At 36.3% G+C, this 22579-nt stretch overlaps 1 protein-coding gene across 10 annotated transcripts in view; it reads right to left on the bottom strand.

The window, feature by feature from the left end:
* Window positions 1-5374: 5374 nt before the first annotated feature.
* Mbnl1 (muscleblind like splicing regulator 1) overlaps window positions 5375-22579 on the bottom strand; it is a 146803-nt gene continuing 129598 nt past the window's right edge. For 5 of the 10 annotated variants that reach the window (XM_059265400.1, XM_059265407.1, XM_059265408.1 and 2 more), the window contains 6 exons: window positions 21569-21622; window positions 20552-20705; window positions 14359-14394; window positions 13573-13667; window positions 10439-10513; window positions 5375-8746 (listed from right to left, as the gene is read on the bottom strand). In XM_059265400.1, the coding sequence (XP_059121383.1) occupies window positions 10457-10513; window positions 13573-13667; window positions 14359-14394; window positions 20552-20705; window positions 21569-21622 (396 nt within the window). In that variant the 3' untranslated portion in view covers window positions 5375-8746; window positions 10439-10456. The remainder of the gene's footprint in view (window positions 8747-10438; window positions 10514-13572; window positions 13668-14358; window positions 14395-20551; window positions 20706-21568; window positions 21623-22579) is intronic. The other 5 variants (XM_059265405.1, XM_059265402.1, XM_059265403.1 and 2 more) reach the window with 5 other exon arrangements.

Genomic DNA, 22579 nt, shown 5'->3' with positions numbered 1-22579 from the left:
GATGGCCAGAGAGAGTTAACTTAAATGGGAACTAGTCTATGTGAAGAACTCTTCCTGTATTGCTGTCTATTGAAATTACAGTGTACCTTTCCTGAGATGATCGAGATTGATTTAGTGACTTAACACTATTGGCCAGTCAGGTATTTCTGATCCTTGCTGTGTATCTGGAGTTGTCTGGTGATCACTTTGAATTAGAATTTGCAGCAACTTGCTGCCTGACAAAAATTACCAAGTTATAGTTTAAACTATAAGTTGTAACAAGTTATACCATCTTGCAATAAAATAACATTTGAAACAGAAAACAAAAAAAAATGCTCCATGAATAAGCAATGCTCTAAAATTTCTAGTTACTGAAAAGAACAGTATTCCTGGCCTTTTCTTTAATAAAAATGCTACAATTAGCAGGAAACAGCTCTAGGGTGTGGCAGCAGAGAACAATTATGTGCTGTAGGCCTAAAAGGCTAAAAAAAAGCATTGCGAACACATTTTCCTTGTAAAGAAATGAAAAATGTTTGAGGCAACACATGTTTAAATTGGTTTTCCATTAACAAATGTACACATTAAAAATATCAGTTTCCTCATGGTATATAAAATTTTTATTTTGTATGCCTCAGTTGATGACAAATTTCATTAAAAAAAACTTCTGCAGTAATATTTCTTTTACTTTCTGAAACATGCTGCTGGTATATAGCCTCAAATTAACTCTTGTTACAGCCTGAGTGCTGGGATTACATGTGTGCACAATAATGATTTTCTTTTATACATACATATTTGTGTGAGAGTAGGTATTAGTACTTGGGTTATTTTTAATGAACAATGAGTTACTAAGGATATTGTTATTCCACTGAAGAAGGGAGGGTAGTTGTTACTTAATCTTACTGAAGTTACTTTATAGTATAGTTAACAAGACTGAGACTGGTGTTGGAGATGGGAAAACAGGATAATCATGTAGTTAGAAGAAGTATATCCTTTATTTGCTTTGCATTAGCCACATCATACGGTTCTTACCATCTGCCCTTGTATCTAAGAATATATATAGCACAGTCCATAACATATTGTCAGATAATGTTTCTTGAGATAAGTCATTGCTAATTTAAACATATATAATACACTTATAATAAAACATGTAGCAGGTAGAGTTTGAGATCAGCTGTAGAGCACTTGCCTAGTATTCACAAGGTCTTAGGTTCAATCTTCCACGCACTCAAATAAGCAGACACATATGTTAAAGTGTATTCATGCTACTTAGATGCTGCCATATTTCAAATACATTTAATAGCACAATATGCATGGTAATACATTTATTGTTTGACGCTGACTATATTATTAAGAATTTAAAGGGTCAAACAGTAAAGGCTACACGTTTCTGAGCGGTTGCTTTCAATCTGACAGGGGTTAGGCATGTTATATTATTATTATTATATCCAGCTGGAACAGGAATCATATATGCAACGAAAATTAGGACAAGTGACCTTAGCTGTAGTTTTGAAACTCCTCACCGGAAGGGATGTAGCACAGGAGATCTGCTGTGGTGCGGTACTGAACAAGGAGAGAACTACATATGGCCCAAGTGGATGGAGGCAGTGTATGTGTGTCTGACTGGAGCAAAAAAGCAATGGGTGACCCCAAAATTAGGATGGAAAGTTAAACATCAAGTAGGGGGCTAGCAAAACAGATAAAGTAAAATTGGCTATTCTTGTTACCACTATCATTACTTGCTCTATGCCAGGTACCTTTTAAAAGCACTTTATAGATGTCATCCTATGAGTTTTCTCCATAGCAATTAAACCAGGTTTCTGGGAAAGTATCTATGCTTTAAAGATCCTGGAGACAATTCCATACTGCAACAAAATCTAGAAACTGCTGAAATCTTCTGCAATGTTTGTACCCTTGTTCCTAAATTACTGAAGTAGAAACTGTCACAGAAAGCTGAAGAAACTTATCAAAGTCAAAGCCTTAAAGCACTGAACAATGAACTGACACGTTCCTGCTGTGAGCCCCTCATCTGAACCACTGGAATGTGGCTTCAGTTCTGCACATTTTTTTTTAATTAAAATATTTTTAATTCATTTTACATACCAATCACAGATATCCCCCTCTTCCCTCCTCATACCCATCCAGCCTTGCCCCCAACCCACACCCATTCCTTCCTACAAGAAGGTAAGCCCAGCCAGGTGGTAGTGCATTCCTTTAATCCTAGCACTCTGTGAGTTCGAGGCCAGCCTGGTCTACAGAGTGAGATCCAGGATAGGCACCAAAACTACACAGAGAAACCTTGTTTTGAAAAAAACCAAAAAAAAAAAAAAATGTAGGCTTCCCATGGGGAGTCAGCAGAGCCTGTGGAGCAAGACGAACACTCCTCCACTGTTGGTAGTAGTGCAAACTTGTATAGTCACTTTGGAAATCAATATGGTGGTTTCTCAGAAAATCGGGAATCAATCTTCCTCAAGAACCAGCTATACCACTCTTGGGCATATACCCAAGGAATGCTCAATCATAACACAAGGTCACATACTCAACTATGTTCATAGCAGCATCATTCATAATAGCCAGTACTTGGAAACAACCTAGATGCCCCTTGACCTAAAAATGGATTAAGAAAATGTGGTACATACACACAATGGAGTACTACTCAGCAGTAAAAAAACAATGACATCATGAAATTTGCAGGCAAATGGATGGAACTAGAAAGTATCATCCTGAGTGAGGTAACCCAGCCTCAGAAGGCCAAACATGGTATGTACTCACTCATAAGTGGATACCAGATATAAAGCTAAGGATATAGACTACAACCCATAGCTCCAGAAAAGCTAGCTAACAAGGAGTTAGTTCTGCACATCTTAACAGTAAACATTTTGTGACATTTGCTCATTGTGGGTTCAGTTCTTATCAATCTTTGTGACATAGCCTTGCTGGGTCATTCCCATCTTCCATTCACAAGGGAGTTTGACCGCAGAGTTCCTGAGCCCCAGCCCTGACCTGGCTACTACTTTCTTGGTGTTCCACAGGCCCTGTGATAGCTGCTGCCCACCTCTTGAGAATTTTGGAGGGGAGCTGCTATTCAGTGCGGCCCTGGTTAACATGACCAGGGAGTGAACACCTCAAATGCTGTGGACAGTGCCAAAGGCTGGCTAAGTATGGTAATGACACTGGGGTCACAAAAAAGTCATTTCAGTGTGGCATCTTGGTACTGCCAGTTGAATTCAAAGCAGATCCTAGGACATTTCTGTCTCTAAACCACATTTTTTTCCTACTTCATGATGGTAACTTGCTATATATCCTAAGCTTTCAAAAATTTCCAAACTCTTAAGCATAATTATAACATAGATATTTTCCCAAAGATACAGCAGACTGCCTCAACCATGAAAGTGATTGTCAGACCCTTCAGTGAATGGAGCTAACAAACAGAAAAATATCAACATTGTGTTGCTGTGTTCCACAGGCTCTTATACATCTGTATGAAGGAAACTACCATTCCGGTGTCTCAGAAAGACTACACACTATCATATGCTGCTTAGCTTCAGGGCCATTCCAGAGCACAAACTTAATCCCTTGTATGTGTGATGAATTACTAGATTTAGCAAATGATTTTGTTCTTTCCATGTGTGTAAGAAAGAGTTGGTGCCTAGCAGAGGGCACCCCAGGAACTGAAGACTTTTAGTAGACTCCTCAGTAATAATGCCTTCTGAATGATGTTTAGAGGGGGAAATATTACATGTGATATTTTTCAGTACACTCATTTGCTGTTGTGATAGAGTACAGCTTCATGTGAAGTAATGTAAATGTTAGAATGGATTTTTGTTATAGTATTTTCATTCAATTAAAATATACCTGAAATAGGGATTGGAGAGATGGCTCAATGGTTGGGAGGACCTGAGTGCAGTTCCCAGCACCCACAACTGTCTGGAACTATAGCTCCCAGAGAACTGGCATCTTCTTCTGGCTTTCAAAGGCACCCACACACATGTGGCGTACACTTGCAGTCAAACAAACACATATATAAGTAAAACAATAAAAATAAATTGTTTGGCCAGGCGGTGGTGGTGCATACCTTTAATCCCAGCACTCAGGAGGCAGAGGCAGGTGGATCTCTGAGTTTGAGGCCAGCCTAATCTACAGAGCAAGTCCCAGGAAAGCCAAGGCTACAAAGAGAAACCCTGTCTCAAAAAGCCAAGAAAAAAAAAAAAAAAGCTTTGGGTTTTTTTTTTTTTTGTTAACAAAAAATCTGATGATACCTGAGAAACTAGAGAGAACTAGCTCTTTTTTTTTTATAATAATAAGTTATTTTTATTTTATGTGCACTGGTGTTTTGACTGAATGTATGTCTGTGTGAGGGTGTCATGTCCCCTGGAGTTGGAGTTATAGACAGTTGTGAGCTGCCATGTGGGTGCTGGGAATTGGACCCAGGTCCTTTGGAAGAGCAGCCAGTACTCTGAACTGCTGAGCCATGTCTCCAGGCCCCATAGTTTTTTGTTTTTGTTTTTAATGGTATTCAGAAAAGTTGTGAAGCTTCCTCTTTGATGAGTGTCATGCAGAATGGCTGCATATGTTGAGAACTCAAACCACTAAGAGAACTGTTAGCTATAAGTCAAATCAACAATAAAGACTGCATTTACCATCAGTATTACTATTCCTGAAATAAGTTTTGGAAAAAAAAAATGAACTTTCAAATGAGAAGTTTGCATCCTTTGACAAATACCGAGGGTCAGAGCAAACATGTAATAAAACTAAATGATGAAACACAGTTTCTTCAAATTAGAACTGTTCTTCACAGCTATCAGGGATGCGATTCCATGTATCACTAGTAGTGTTGTTAAGACTTCAATTTATTGGTCAACAAATTCCAACAGTCACAGGATCACACACAGACACACACAGACACACAGACACACACACACACACACACACACACACTCATGGGCTGAGGAGTTATGCATGTGTGGAAGCCAGGTGTATAAACTTTGTGTCCTTCTGAATCCAGTGCAATCATTTACCTTATTCATAAAAGCGTCTCTCAGACTGTCTGATTCTCAGTGCTAGTCAGTGGGATCAGTCAAGTAAATTACATTTCTTTAATAGAAAGATCTAGAATTAAAACACTTTTTTTTTAAACTTACATATATTTTCCTCATATACCATTTAAATTAGTACGGCATTAGGAGAAGCGGGCTGAGGGCTTTTAGGAAGCACTGGACAAATATCAGTTATCCATTCAGTTTAGATTCTCAGCATCAGGAGATGATTGGTCAGAAGGCATTAATCTGCCTTGGCTGCAATCCTGTAAAACCAATTTATTCCTATGTTCATGAAGGTGTATGTAATGTATGTGATATGCAGAGAAATAATTTACTACTCAATTGCAGATACACAAATATACTTAAGAAAGAGAAGTTTTATTAGGGCAATTTCACTTTATTTTTCCATACAGCAAAGTCAACTACTGCAGTAATAATAAAATAAGCATAAAACAAATTGCAGCCCTAGACAGAATACATAATTTTAAGCAACTACAAGCGGAAAGTAAGTTGTGATTACATAATAGTAAAACCAAGCGCTTTGTCCTTTCAGCAGATGAAAGTGGTCGTCAGGTTGCTGGTAAGTGCAACATCAGTAGCCAGCTGGAGTAAAGGCTGGGCAACCAAGTCATTAACAAGTGGCCACTGTCACATTTTGCTCTTTTGAGTGCTTCTGAGTTGAAAATTAAAATTGTGAAATTTGAACTTCTTTTTTTCACCTGCGGAAAGAACAAGGTCTACAGCAATTAAAAAACAATCACATAACAACTACAGGTGTGCTGTTTGGTTTGCCTGTTTATGGTTTAAATTTTGTGAAAGTCAATACTTGTTTTGAAGATTTCGTTTTGTGAACAATAAACCATTGAAATTGGCAGAAACCGATTTGAATAATATGTGTCCTTAGCATAGTTCTTTCTCTCTTTTTGTTGAAGTTTTAAACATGCAGTAGTTTTGAAAACAATGTAAGGAATATCTGATCCATGATTTCACCTTAATGGCTGAAGTACCTGCTATTTTTGGTAATGATCTTCAGGCAGATTTGGCCCAATGGAGTTTTGTCAGTCATGAGATCTTGGAAGGATGGCAAATCTTTCCAGCTGAAAAATCCTGGCAAACTACAAGCTGTCCACAAAAAGCAAAGCAACGTGTCTGAAGGGTATGGAGTGCTAACTCTGTGCCACTTTTGCAAGCAATTTTGCTCAGTCTGTCATTTCATTAGCCTTAACAAAACTCCTTGTAATTATAGACGTTTTTATTCAAAATAAGATCTTGCTATTATACAGGTTTCTCTCTTTTGACTATATACAGAAGTGCAAAAAGTCAACCTTTCTCTCTAGACTTTCCAACATGCTAAACTGCAGCATCATCAACCCCCAAGAGTTTGCACACACGCTAAAATTCTCATTACGTAAACTTTGAGTATTTGGATTATCAACAAAAAGTCCCTTGTTCTATTTATTGATTATGCAGCTTATTTATAACAAGGCCTGATATTCAGGGATTTCAAAAATATTAAACAATACTTTAACATTTGAAATGGATACAGTAGAAAATAAATTTTATTCTAATATCTAGGATCTAGATCTTCTCATAATAACTAATTACAAACAAAATAAATCATCAAAATATTACTCAATTGTCTGCCAGGATTGTTGCCATAGCAACAACTTAACTTCTTACTTAGCAATGATTATATATTTATAAGATATCCATATAAAAGATCTTTGTTCTTTTAATGAAAACTAGACAAGAACAATGACTGACATTCTTACACTGTAATATTAAATCAGTAAAATATAAATCATTTAGTTAACAATAATACGGATATTCATATGACACTACATGTAATTTAAAACTGAGTATGTTATGAAGGAAAAACTACTTTAATTTTTTTTTGTATTTTGAAAAATTCATTGGTAAAATCTAATAAAACAATAGTCTATAAACTGAAATGGTATTCAATTGTTAATAGAAAATGAAAATCTAATAAATGTAGGAAATGAAAAACTACATTTTAACAAGAAAAATAAGTAATATTCTATAATGTAACTAACTATACTAACATGTGAAGTCACCATTACTCTCTTAACACGATTGAAATTACATTGGTATGGGTTCCAACCCGTAATGTAATAATCTAAGGCTTTAATAGATGTACAGTACAATCAGTAAAATCAACACATCAGTCTTATATTAGAAAGCATCTCTCTCAAGCATAAAAACTTGCAGTAAACTTGGAAGTATGGAAAGTTCTATAACGGAACTCTCACTTCTCCCATTCCACACTAGAACCGCCAGTGACCTGGCCCCTACTCAGCGATTTTTAGAACTGCTGAACAGGGCAAAAATATCCTTTACTAGCTGCAACATCCAAACCACAAAAAAGGGGAATTCCTTTGGATGAATCCATTCTTAAAAACTGAATGCACATCTATTTTTAAAATTTTTAAAAGGCTTTCTAAGGCTATAAGCAGTTAATCTGAACAAAAGAATCACATATAAAATTCACCCATGTACTTAACCCACCCAATTACTAGGTTAATTAAACATTTCCCATTTTCATATTTTGGTTTATCATGCATCTGATGACAGTGCTGTTCTCTTTGTTTAGAGTCACTATTTTGAATGTGACTGTGATGAAGCGTTTAAGCAAACGTGAAACCATTTCTGCAAAGCATTTATAGTCTTTTGACTTTTGACAGAGGCTATAAATAGAAGCAAAATAATTTCCTCAAACATTTTTTGTTACTGTGTCTCAGAAATGGCATATCCCTTTTGAATAACATGTTATATAGTAGAGTATGCATAAATATTACACTACAATGCATTAAAATAATTTTATATATCTATTATATATATCTCCAGTATGTGAAAGTTTATCTGTATTGAGTGTGTGTTGTGCTGTCTATTGTTACTGTAAAGTTAAATTGGCCATTTCTGAGACAGCTTTGGTTTCAAAAACAAAAAAGAAAAAGAAAAGAAGAATGGTGCCCTTTGATTGATTAGTACTAGCAAATAAGCAACAAAACGTGGCTCTGAAAATAATAACACTGAAGAAATAATACTCTAGTTTGATGTACAGTCTATGGCACTTCATGAGAATCCTTAGCAACATGGTACTTAAAGCCATGATGTGCTTTAACATATACACAGTTGTGGTTTTGCTTGGCACATTCATCTCTGTCAGATCCCTCCCTCACCACGTCTTACAATCTATTACAGTAAAAATATTACTCTTAAACAAAAATGACTGTGCATGCGCGCTCTCAGCTCTAATGGCGATTTTAAATACAAGGTGCACCTTTGTTACTTGTAAACCTTGAAAGAAATAAACTCATTTTTAAAAAATTATATCTTGGTCTACAGACGTACCAATACATAATAGAATCATGGTTACACCATAGTCTGTCTTTTCAAGATGGCATGAATATATAGGAAACTAATTATGTATGCATATTTTAATGCATAACTCTGTGCTACAAAAAGAAAGACAATGTTGTTCTTTTAGATAGGAATATCACCTCAGCACAAATACCAATTGAATGTACAAAGTGTGTAGGCAACAGTGTGCAGCAAGTTCCCATGTTGTCTTTTCTTCTGGTTAACATGCAATATGTGGATGTCTTGTGGCTGAGGGATTTTTGTGTGTGTTGCTTGACGGTATATACAATATGGCTAATGACGTCGTCCTTACTCTAACCAAGCACACTGTCCTTTCCTCTTTGTATGATCTAAAATGGGAAAAGAGATAGTCTTTGTTAAAACACATAATTATTTAAAGTGTTTTTCAATAAATATATAGTTGATATACATAACACACACACACACACACACACACACACACACACACACACACACACCCCAACACATAGATAGCATGCTGACAAAAAACTCCTTCTAAACTTGTAACCAACAAAGTGATATCCTTATTCCATGTATCTGATTAACTATGAGGGAACTGCTTTTTATCTCCCACCCCCCTTTCTTCCTTTTTTAGACAGGGTCTCCCTGTGATAGTATCCTGCCTAGCCTGGAGCTCATTATATAGACCAGACTGGTCTTAACATACAGAAATTCACTCATTTTTGAGCCCCAAGTCCTGGGATTAACAGTGTGTACCACCATACCTGGACAGAACTGCTTTGTAAGAGTTTACAAAATGGATCAAAATCCACTTAAATGACTGTTGACTGTGGCACACATCTTTCCTCAAGCGGATTTCAAACTCTGCCCACCTTTCTCTCTACTCTGGGATCTATCTCTGTCTGGCTCTTGCTGTGGATTCTTATCACCTGGTTTTCTAACCACCACTGAAGACCTGACTCTGTCCCTTCTGCAAGGTCCTTATTCTCCACATACACACAGCACCTTCACTGTCCAAATGCTTTCTTCTATGGCTGTTGAGAAGAGGAGCCCTGCATCTTTGCCTTACAGGAAGCTCGTTCAAAGTTCTCTTTTGTTAGCAGACAGTTCAGAGATCATTTACGTCATCACATCATTGACATGGTAACTAACACAAAGCAGTGCAAAACCTGACTTGCAAATATGTCAATGAGCAAATAAATATGAAGAAAAGCAACAAAGAACCATCATCCTCCTACTGGCCAGACAGAGGTTTAAATGGCTTTTTGTAAATGTAAAAATATAAGTACTTGTCATGCTTCTTCACACATGATCTAACTTAAGGATGAAAAATAGCCGATTTTGCAGGTATTGAAAACAATGTTACAGAAAGCAAACACAAGAGCCCAAGCCTTTGTGAGGAACAGTAGCATCTTCAGAATCCTATTATCACTAAGCTAGCTGTCTTGAACTACTTATTCAACTGATAAATAATGGTTCCACATGTATGAGTGTGTGTGTGTGTGTGTGTGTGTGTGTGTATATATATACATATATATGTAAATATATATATATATTTATATATATATGAATGAATGAAGTTATTTAAGAGTTAGACCCATTGTTCCCTACTGATACTGTACACAGTGATACATGGTACAAGTGGGTATATATTTTCATATAAGAATGAGTGAAATAATAGTTAAAATAAAATTAATGACCTATGCCCAGAGTCACCAAATGACTGCCTATGAGCCAAATCTAGTCCACTGTCTAATGTGAAAACATCTACTTATTTATCTATTCTCTAAGTGTTTTCACACCAAACTGGGGGGCTTGCAGCAGAAACTGATATGCTCCATACAAACAAAAATAGCTGGTCTGTAGACCTTTTAAGAAAAGTTCATCAATCCCTAACTCACGTCTTCTAATCACCTGTCATATTTTATTCATCCTTGTATTTATTTGATAAATAAATGAAACACATGAAACAAAACCCAGAAAATAGATTATCCTTTGTATTTTAAATATTAACATATTCCAACCACAAATATAGTGATTACATTGCATAATAAACTTACTGTTTTGTGACGACAACTCTACATCTGGGTAACATACTTGTGGCTAGTCAGATGTTCGGCAGATATTATGGGTATCTAGCAAATAAAAAAATTATTTAATGAATGATCCATGCAAGCAAGCCAACCACCAAGAGATGAAAACATCTTAATATTAAACTTATAAAAAACAGTGCGATTCAGCTGTGAGGTGGCAGCCCTCATCTGGTCAACATGACATTAAGTTAATGTAAACGCAAATGCCAGAGAAGCACCTCACTGCTTGTAATCTTTGTGTTAAGTACTATTCTACGGATGTTACCAGAACTTAGAAAGTAAGAGAAGTACAGCTACCAAAACTTCATGCAGAGCAGTTATTGAAAGAAGCCCTTTTTGTTGGCCTACACACACACGCACACACACACCCTTGTGGTTTCAAATACTTAGCAATGATAATGAAATCAACAGTAAAAAATATCTTGCCTAAATTTGTGCAACCAAATTTCTAACATTTTATTCAGATTGAAGTGTTTAACTTCTGACCCAAATTAAATATACCAGTGTGAATTATAAACTAGTATTCCAAAAATAACTGGGAAAGAGAATAGGTTTGTCCATGAACTGACTTTGGAACCTCAGCTACACATCTCATTGCATTTTAAATAGGCAAGGACTCAGAGAACTTGCGAGAAAACACAATGAGAAACCAGTACGGAGGTTGCTTTTTTCAATATGAAATCAAACTTGTGACTTGATTCTTCTTCAACACCCAATTAAGGGCTGCTAATGTGGGTAAGGCAGCCCTACAGGTTAGTGTAGCAGAGGCCTGAGGACATTGGTTCTAACAACACTGATTTGTTTCCTGGTTGTGTGAACCTGAGCAAAGCAACTGCTGACCGTGTTTAAACTTATTCTATACAATGACACTAAGTCCATTTCAGAAAGTTTGTTGGGGTAACAATGAACTCACATACAAGAAGGCTTTTGTTGTTTTAATTTAAATATATTAGACTATCTCAATCTGCTAAAAACTATAATTCACAGTCTGGAGTATATATCACTATGTTCCTCTTAATTTTTATTTCTCAGCTGACATTTTACACAATTTTACAGCATTGGCAAATGGCACGAAAATGTGCTCCAAGCATAATGAAGCTTCTCATACCATTGTTCCTGCTGCTGCAGGACAGGATGTTGCACCCAACAGTGTAGAAGCATCAAGGATGGGGCTGTCGAAACATACCAAGGACCTTCAACACCACTCGATGCAGATGAAGGGCCAGCTATAAACTTCTGCATGCATGCAGGCTGCATTTTGTGGCATCAGCTATTTCCAGCATTGCTAATGTACTGTAGGCATATACATATGTATGTATATGTAGATATAATATATGTGTGTATATATATATCCATTCCCTTTTCTTTGGTTGTAAAATAGTAATAGTATGAAGACCCAGGGAATTATGCATGAAATGGTCACAGCACAATGCAAAAAGTAAAGTGTCCCCTACAACCCCAGTGGCCAAGGGCATTTTGAATTTGCTTTGCTATAGTTGTGCTTACACCAGCAATTCTACAGTCATATATGTTATATACAGGAGACTCCAGCATCATCAATGTGCACCATACATGGACTGCACTGAATCTATTGATATTTCTCCCGAACTATCATGCCACATATGCACAAGCTAGCATTCTTGTAAATGAGTCTTATGTGTTAGCATAAATCCAAGAGTATTTTGATAAGTCTGAAAAACTAATGATTCTTGGCCAAGAAGCATTTAAGGCTTGTCTGAAACTTAAAATTAAATCCATCTGGCATTATGACCTTGAAAGTTTTTAATAACTATACTAATAGCTGAAAGTTCATCAACAGAAGATGATATAATGAAAAAACAAAAATTGAAAAAAAGGTGGCTGCTCCTCATAGCAGTAACTGTTGGCTCTTAGCTCGTCTGCCTGCTCCAAGGGCACTGTGCTGAATCCCATCTGACAAGGGTTCTTTTCAGTCTCTCTAGACTCCATCTAACTTCTGTCAGTGGAACATGCATAACTTGGTTTAGTCCTTTCATACACTACCAACCTTACTGAACTGTGCCTTCATAACTGGCAAATCTACATATTAAAGACAAGATTTATTTTTGAAATGTGAGCATAATTAATCCAGAGCTAGAAAGTATTTCCTTTTAAGAAAATTCAGAAAATGCTGGTGAGAGTAATGCTATTTTTGAATTTTAAATACCTTAAATGGCTATTTTAGCTTAAACAGTCCATTCTCATCTATACAATTTAAGTTTAAGTAGATCCCATCTGCTTAAAATAACTCTAACTTGGCTATCCTGGAACTCGCTCTGTAAACCAGGCCAGCCTCAAGTGCATAGAGATCTGCCTGCCTCCTGCCTCCAAGGGTTGGGATTAAAGGTGTGTGCCACCACTGCCTGGCAGAATTCTACATATTGTTTATCCTCCATACTGTCAATGAACATAGGATATCTGTCATTTATCATACATGATTTCTGTTTCTTCCTTCCTAAATCTCTAACATTCATTCATGCAGGTTAACTGTATAAACTAGAGCACTTAATTTCCTTTTCCATTTAAAGCAGCAAGAATCAAAGTGGAGAGATGCTGCATATAAAAGTAATCTTAATAGGCAATCTGCTTATTAAAAATTATAAAAATTATATATATCAAACTCTATTTACAAGAGTGGTCATTTGTGGCATAGGAATACATTTTAATATTTTCCTTTTTATTAAGACTTTAGGAATGAATTGAGAAACTATATATATCAGATGCTTCAATAATAACCTTGTAATTGCTTCCATTTTGGTTGGCCAAATTAGTTAGTTACACAATTGGTTGAGAAAAATGAGAATTGCTTGTGTAAATATCAGTTTAGTAGCTTCAGAAATGGAGCTGCGACAATTTTGGAGCACTTATAAATGGCATAAAAGCAATTGGCTGCTTGTCATAGAGAGAATGTGTAGGCCAACAAGAGGTATCTTTGAAACCCCATGCTCAGGAAAGCACCCTCTACAGCTCTCACGTCCACACGATTCCCACTGAGCACAATGGGAGATCCATGTGCATTAGGCTGCTGGACTGGGCCCTATTAAGAGTTGGTTTGTAAGAAACAAAGCTGTAAATTAGCAAACCTGGTTGGCTGTGGCTGTTGCAGCGAAGGGAACACTTGTGGCAGATGTTGTTGCTGCGGACACAGTGGCTGGCGTAGCACCGTGCACCATGGGAACTTTCGGAGGGAAAATCATATAAGCAAACATACAGAAGAGTGTAGCAATATGGAAACCATGGCAACATGGAGGAGATCATTGGGCATGGTATTTATCATAGCAAGAAGCCATGTGACAGGACATCATCACCAGCGAGTGACATGCAATCACAGCGCAAAGCAGGACAACATTCCAAGGAGAGAAGGGGAGGGAGGGATGAAAGAGAAAAAAAAAAGGGTGGGGGGGAAAAAGCTCGTTACCATTAAATCAAGAAAATTGACACAAACAGGCTTAATTTGCTAAGTTAAAAAACAAGAATTTTATATAGTGTTCAAAGACATTAAAATATAAATAAAATACAAGTATTTACTTTGTATGTACAATTATCCATTTGAATAAAATTTCTTTTTTTATTATTCACTCTTATGAAAGTATACAGTCATTACTTTTATGAGATAGACTTGTTTTTATATACCAGAACTCATAGTCCAATCAAAATCCACTAATAGTGACTAAAGGGAACTTGTGTGGAAAGAAAACATTTATGTGGGGCCATGTCAATTAAATAGAAATTGGCATTTAATTGACAGGTGTTAGTAAAGAGGAAATGGACTTGCCCAATAGATAAACGTTAAACTTAGCAGTGGATTTTGAGGGGCTGTGAGATGCACTGTAGGTTTAAGATAATCAAGAAACAAAGCTGGCACCTACCAACACTTGTAGCGGGTGTCATGCACAATATTGAGCCTGCCCATCATGCATTGCAACAGGAAGGTGGATTTGAAAAGGGAAAAGAATTAAAACATCCCATCACACGTGTAATTAGGAAATTCATTTGAATAAAGAAGAAAAATTGTTATTACGGGAACAGTGGCATGTAACTGTCAGCACAATCAAATCATACAGTAGCACAGTGATCAGTTAGAACTAGTCCCAAGTGAAGAGTCAAAGCCAGTTTAACTGTGTGCTGGTATACTTTGTTTCTCTCAACTGCAGCCTATAAATAGAGTACTTTCAGGAAAATTTAAACCTATTTAATTCATTTAGAACAAATTCTGTAATGTTTTGTTTTAATCTAGCTGCTATCTTATTGCTTTGCTACTTCAAAATCTGACAAATGAATGCTGTTTTCTTTAGACTAAACACCCTGAATAATTAGAAAGTGTTTATTATTAAAATGCTAAATACTTCAGTGCATGAAACTGACTGGACAATATAATGAAACAGAAACTAATTTAAACTCCTGGGCTTTGTTTCTCTGCTCACTGTAGCAGCAACCATACAGACACAAACGAGGTTGTGACCATCCAGACAGAAACTTTATTCAGAGGGCTATCAAGCAATAAATAAACAGTATGCAAAAAAGTGAAAACTCTTCATTTCTATAGTTTAGAATTCAAATGCAGAAAAAGCATTGCGGGGGAGCATAATTTCTTTGGAGTCTCAAACCAGTTTACCTGTAGGCATCTGGCAAAAGAGACTGACTTTCAGTGCTAGTTTAGACCTTCAAGACCTCTTAGAGTAGCCAATTTACAGAAACTCACAGGCAAGAATTTGCTAATTAGACTTCAATGAAAACCCTGAGTGGGAGATAATGAGGATGCACATGTCACATGTGGGGCTTTCAGCCCTCATGTCCACAGAGGTGTGAATGTAAGAACCAAATATAAATGTCACATTCATAGCTCCTGTTTTTTTTCTGACATACAAATACTGAAAGTCTATTTTTTATCAAGTACAGGCCACATTCACGTATGGAGAACTACTGTTCTTTCTACAAGATTATTTTAGATTTCTTAAGGTTTAAAATATAAAATGATTTTATATTTCTATCTAAATCTGAGTCTTGGCACATCCTGTTTAAATACTAGCAGCATCTGGGATGAACATTTGTTAGAAAAAATATCTGCCAACTGAGTCTTGTCAGAGATGGTTGCACACAACAAACTGCCATTGAGAAACATAACTGAAACGAAGATGACTCAACTGGCGTTGCTGTCCCATCTGCAACTCATCCGTTATCGCAATCAGACCACGGCACCGAGGCCAGAGTAGACTGAGAAATGGATCTACATTTCTATGGAAGCAAACTAATATTCTAGAGGGAGGCATGGCTGAAGACATTGGAAGAGCTTTGTAATTTGCTACTACTACTGCATAAAGACTTGTGAAGGGCAACGAGCAACAAAACAGACCAATAACAAAGAATATATTTAGAGACAACAGAGCAAGCAGGACTTAATACTGGGTCTGGATTCTGTGAAAGCACCACCCTCTAGGGCAGCAGGGTTGGGAAAGAAAATGTGAAAAGATAAATGAAGATGTACAGTGGGCTACGAAGGAACATTAAAGCCAGTTTAAATACTGTCCAAGTTACAGGTTTTAAATTTAGTAGTATGCGACAGTTTGCCTACTGTATTTCGTTCATTCATGCATAATTGAGCCTGCACGCGCTGGAAGTGAGCTAACCTTATACACCTCTCTACAATCTTTAGCTTTTAGGATTGCATTTTTGTTTGGGTTATCATCCTCATTATCATTGTAACCAATGCACACAGCTTCAAGAGGGATTTGTAGCAAATAAACACAAGGCAGCAATGAAGACACTAGCTGGGGTGCAGTAACTCACAAATATGAAGACAGTGCTGTAGGACCCTCTTACCAAAACCAAAAACCATTTTTGAAATGACCATAATATCCATCCTTACTTCCAATTGGTTGTTTGATTAATAATGATGTACAAATAGTCAATTTTAATTTTCCCTCAGTTTTCAACATAAGACAAAAATTTAAGTGAATGTATTTGTCAATTCCCAGTTGCCCCTACAAAGATATTTGCACAGCAGAATGAATGGTGTGGTTCTGAGAAATGTGTCACTATAATTACATCACTTTCTAAATTAAAATTTTAATTATCTGTGGGAATATAAAAAATAGGATGACAATTTATAAGTGAAATACAGTTATAGTTACTATTATATTAAGGAGAAACAAAATAACAAAAATAAATACAAGAGAGAAAACATAATCAGAAATCTGGTCAGAATTTCAATGTGATAATTTTTGTTTATTTAAGTTTATAATAAGGGATATAAAGGTAATTTGAGGTATTCTAAAAATAAAGAATATTATTTCATTATTAAATACTTGCAGTCATTAAATTGTCAAATTTGAAACTCAAGTATGCAACAGCTTCCTTATTTTTCATTATTTATAAATATTTTTAACATAAATAAAACTATAATTATTTATACTTATATTGATTATAATAGAAGTGACAGGCTAGAGATCTTTGTGGTGTCTCTTATATAAAAATGGCACCATCTTTCTGCTGCTCTGGCCCAAACATCTACACCACCAACTAACAGAGTTTCCTGGCCTTTTCTTTATATGTGGTAGAGCTGTATATAATGTGTGCCAGCATAGAAAGTGCATTAAGTAAAATAGTTTAGCTCCTGCTAACAGTGGTTGAAAGAAATATGCTAGGTAGAAAAAAGTGATATGCGCTTCCGAGAAAGAAAAAAAAACATAACGGAAAACTCAAGATGGAGGACACAGAAGTCTTTGGAGCCATGAGCTCCAAAATAGGTAGGGCATATGCTTTCTCATGTCCTTGGTATTGGCATACTCTTCATCAAGCCAAACTCTGGGTTTCAGAAAAAAGGAGAAAAGATGTCTGTAGTGTTTGGCAAGCAAAGCATGAAGTAATTACTCAACCAGTGGAATGAAAAGTGGAAAAGAAATAGGAGAGCTGTTGGGGCTGGAAAGCATGTGCCCTACCTATTTCTGGACACAAGATTTCCCCCTGCAGTCAGGACTTTGGAATCTCTAGTGTAAATAATAGCATACCACAGGGCATATAATCAGTATGTGTTGACTGAATAGAAGGAAAGATGGATACAGAGAAAGAGAAGTCAGGGAGCTAAAGACAGATGATAACTGGGTGGATATACTCATGAATGGTGGATTAGGTGGACAGGTGCTATGTAAGTTCAGTTCTATCCTTAAATATGTGAGTATATTTCTCAGCTAGCTGACTAGCTTGACACTAATCCCTGATCTTTTGCCAACAACCTAGTTCCTATGTATGTAGTCAACTGCTCTATGGACTTAGCAAACTGTGCTTCACTGTAACTTGAATGAAACAGACTCACACATCTTTACAGTTACTGTTGAAGCCACAGACCACAGGGCTCTAAAAAAAATCTCAGGTGTGAAAATGATAGTGTATCTTCTTAATTACTATGCTGTGATTAGACAGAATGCTTCATTTATATGTAATTCTATTTTATAAACATAGAAGATAACCTAGATTTTGGGAAATGAGTCTGTTTTCTCCAAGATATTACACATGTAACTATATATAAATCTATGGTAAGATTGACTTCCTTTAGTTCTAGCAAGATTTTTTAAAAATAAAATTGCCAGTATTTTTCATGTCAAAGAATTTTGTATGTAAATACACAAAATGTCCCCAAAATCTGAACAAAAATCACTATACATAGCAAATTCTGATGTGTCTGTCTATGCAGCTTTGTCTGGTCAACCCTAGGAAGCAAAGAGCCAACCACTGCCATTCACAAACACAAAGTGATGGACATGGACCTTCAGAAGTCCTTGGGTACCACCTACCAGGCAATATAAACACTAACTAGTCTCCTTACAGTGGGTCTGTACTCCCAAAGTCTTCCAGACTCCATAGTTCCATACTTAGTTCTATGCCACATCACTGTTTTGGTCCCTGAGTGGCTTTGGGGTATTTGGGTTACTTTCTCTGTGGAAATTCTTTATTTTCCACCTTTCTGACAAGGGTGTTTGGCAAAAATAAAGATATCATAGGGGCATTTTTCATGTACATACAGGCACATATGTAAAGATGGCAGTATTTTTATTATTATTTTTAAATCAGGATGGCAGCAATTATCTCTGGTTATATGGCTAGTGAACAAGTCAACCTGAGCTTTAGACCCTTCAAATCAGGTTGCAAATATATATTATTTTCCTGCTATAATAGTTTCACATAATGGTAAATATAACCAATAGAATATCTCTGATACAAAAATTAATTATAAGACACAAGTTTATCACTGAAATTTCAACCTATTTTCAGCATGTTTTAAATTAACAATTTATCTTTCAAGAGTAGTAGGCAACTGATTCTGAGAAATGGATACAATTACCGTTTCCCTAACTTGAACCTGCATATTTTAGTTTAGAAACAGGGAGCTGTTGAAGGGTAAACTTGTCATACGTGTAGGTCACATTTAACATACAATTGCTGGCTACAGTAATTTAGAGAAGAATGAAATGCTTGAATAGTGGTGAGAAGTTAATGCAAAAATCCCATGGATAAAACAGATTATTTCAAGTTTCTTTACATAACATATGGAAGAAGATAATCTGTTTTATTTTTAGATTTCAAATAGGGAAACTATCATTTTAAGGGTAATATTTTATTCAATGGAAAAATGATAGAAATAAAATTTTAATTTGCTTAAATATTCTAATAATCCCTTCAAACCTGGCTTGGGATCTGGTTACATGAAAGTGAGCAACTGTTCATTGAAAATGTAAAAATCTAGCAGCAACAAAACTTAACAAAAAAGCAAAAAGATGAATTACTGGAAGTCTCTGAACAACCCTATAGAAGGAGATGACAGATATCGTGTGCTTTAGTGTTAAAACGTCCCTAAGATCAATGACCATGTTACATAGTAAAGTCATTTAACTTTAATCCTAATATGGACGAATTCCAACTTGAACAATGTTAACTCAAGAGTATAGCTATTATTTTAACCTGGAGCATTTTAATGAACTATTTTAGCCAGCTGATTTATTCTATGTGTGGATGGCCAGTTTTCAAAATAAACTGTACAAAGGTTTTGTTTCCCAGTAACATCTAATATGAGCATAATGTATTAATTTGCTAATAAGTCTAAAAGAAAACTATCCCATTCCTTAATATCACAGGAATGTGATACTCTAAATACTGTTACTAGCATAGGGTACTAGATACATGATGTATATACCTAGCTATTAATTTAATAAATTTTTAATAAATTATTTTATCAAAAGTATCATAGATATATATATTCATAGTGTTCTCAAAATAAAACCTTATGCACAAGAAAGAAAAAGAGATTAGCAAGTCTTGGTAATTAATTTCAAAATATAAGATATAAAAAGTTAAAAAACTTACAAAACAAATCAAGAATGTTGAAATAGTAAATTTCTAACCAACTAAGTGAGTTATTAGTGTTTTTAACTCTAAATCTCTGTGAGTAAGAGTATGTGTATGTGACCATGCTGAAAGCGAACTGCAAACACAGCCGCATGACTCAGCACTAAACAGGAATACCATGGGATGACTAAGCAGTAAATACAAACACCAAGGGAACTTAGAGCTATTTGACTTCAGCATAGGAACAAGAATAATTTTGGCAATGCATAATTAATACGAAGAGCACATCTTAAGAGCTCTAGGATAAATAAATTTTAATGGTCTTGGTCTATTTTGCAAACTAAAGGTTGAAAATGTCAAATTTGAGTCATTTCATAAAATTGTGGAATCTTGAAGGCAAAGGGGTCTTACAGCAGGAGAGCATCATAACACAGCTTGACAAACATACAACAGTGTTGAGGAAAGAGAGAAAGAGAGAATATTTCAATTCCAAATAGCAGAAACACCAATAAATATATAAAACATCTCTGTCTCAGTAAGCGTTTCAGTTTTAAAGGAAAGCCATTCATGAGAACTGAGCGTTTCCCCAGCTGACTGACTACCTTACCGTACACCCTCTCTAAGCCTGACAGCTAACCTGGGCTGCAGGTTTGTGCCTGCTCTAACAGGAGAACCCTGTGTAGATCATCACAGATGCATTCCGTAGCAAATCCAAGCCCTTACCTGGTGGGAGAAACGCTGTATGCTGCTGTAACTGCATGTTGGCTAGAGCCTGTTGGTATTGGAAAATACCAGTGTTAAAGACTGCGGTGGCACCGTTGGTTTTTTCAAGAGCAGGCCTCTTTGGCAATGGGGGAAGTACAGCTTGAGGAATTCCCTGTTTGGTGAATGAGTATAAAAACAAATACCAGTAAAAAGAGAAAAAGAAAAAAGAAAAATCAGTTGTCGGCTAAAACCGTTAGGGAGCACGAGCAAGCAAGCAGCGGAGCATTTAACTACCCAGGGAAAAAAATCCAGTCGACAAAACCAATTAAAGAAATTAAGCAAGATAAAAGCTTTAAAGGAAGCATTATTTCGTCCACAACAAAAGCCCACTAGTAACGAGAGCATATGTTATAATGAGTAAGGTGTTTTATGTCCCATAATGCTTCAGGCTTTCTGTGAGAAGCCGTTGACTTGGGAAAGAAGGAAAGCTGCAGTGCGAGCTCCATGAGGACTGACGAGTAGAAGCACTGTTAATAGTTAAGTGTACAGTGACTGGCCAGGGAGATGACATCCTGCCAGCTCTGCCCTCCCCAACCTGCTGACACATGCAAATGTCCCAGAGCATGCAAACTCTCCTGAAATACTGCGCTAGACATGTTAAAAAGTAAAGACTTCTATCACTAAAGCCATGCTAACCACACAGGTACATAAATATACAGTGAAAACCACACTTTATTGTCCTCCAAGTATTTCATTAGAACGCTTTACAATGGAGTTAAACTGAATGTGGGCTGCTGGGATTCCAGTCTTTCATTGTACCATAGCCATCTATGTACCCATTTTAGGTCTTTCTGCTCATGTTTCAGGAAACCACACTCAGTTTTTCATTGTACTTTACCACTTTAAACAGGAAAAGGATTATATATATTTTAATTGGTTAAAAACAAAAACAGAACAAAACAAAACAAAAAACCAAAAAACCTTGTATCTACAATAAAGCTACATGCCAAGCTAAAAGGTGAAAGGTCATAGTACCAGGTCAAAGGTTGCCTCGAGGGGTCGCTTCAGTGATTTGACAGCCGACTGAGTCTTAATTAGCAGGCAGCGAGCACATGATGGCAATGGGCCAGTGGGGTTCAAGCGCATTAACATAAACAGCAAGCAGAGGTGCATCATGGGGGCAGCAGTGCATTTTGGGTAGGTGAGAAAAAACAAATAAAAAAACAAATCATCGGAATGCCATATACAACGAATAACAAGACTAAGCATGCACAATAAAGGCACTATTGAGTTGTTATTGGAGGATAATTCCCCTTTGTAGTTAATTACAAACAATACTCTAAAGGAAAAAAAAAAGGGAGTGAAGGAAAGAGAAAAGGAGAGAGTCTGCCTTCTGTATTTTTGCTCAAGTATCCATAAACAAACACAGAAAAGACCTCTCTCATGATCATTTTACTGTGCAGTGACAATGATGTTTTATGAATATTTAAATAAGTTATATATTTATATAGAAAGGACAACACTAAAACAGCTAAGCCAAGAAATGGACTCCTAAACTAAGCTACTAGGTCATACTGAAGTTTATCTTAAGGAAAACCATTTAGTATCTAGTCTAAATGATCCAATTTTTAACTCTTTGAGTAGTGCTGTTTTTTTTTTTTTCCTTCCTATATAATGGCTTAGTCAAGGTTTGGCACTTCAATAATCATATTTATGCCATAGTAGGCCTTCAAACTATCTAGATGGCGGGCTATTCAAAATGTTGCAGCTAATTTAAAAACAATTTTGTTGAAGCAATTCTCCTAAATAGTTTCAGATTATGTTATTAGAAGCAAGATGAATGTAAAGAGGAGCCGTGATGTGCAAAAGAACACACCCAAGGAGAACAATGGCTGACTCGATGGTATGCAGAAATCAGAGACTGGAGACAGCAGTGTTGTTAAGTCAGAAAGGAGACAAGTGGTTCTTTATGAAGCAGGAATTTCAGAAACCCTATATCCAGAATAAGACAGGTTCCTAGGGGTTAGGCCACCAAGAGGAGGAACA

Source organism: Peromyscus eremicus, chromosome 6 (genome assembly GCF_949786415.1).
Source record: "Peromyscus eremicus chromosome 6, PerEre_H2_v1, whole genome shotgun sequence".
NCBI lineage: Eukaryota > Metazoa > Chordata > Mammalia > Rodentia > Cricetidae > Peromyscus > Peromyscus eremicus.
Note: the sequence above shows the minus strand (reverse complement) of the source record. Positions and strands in the feature narration are given on the sequence as shown.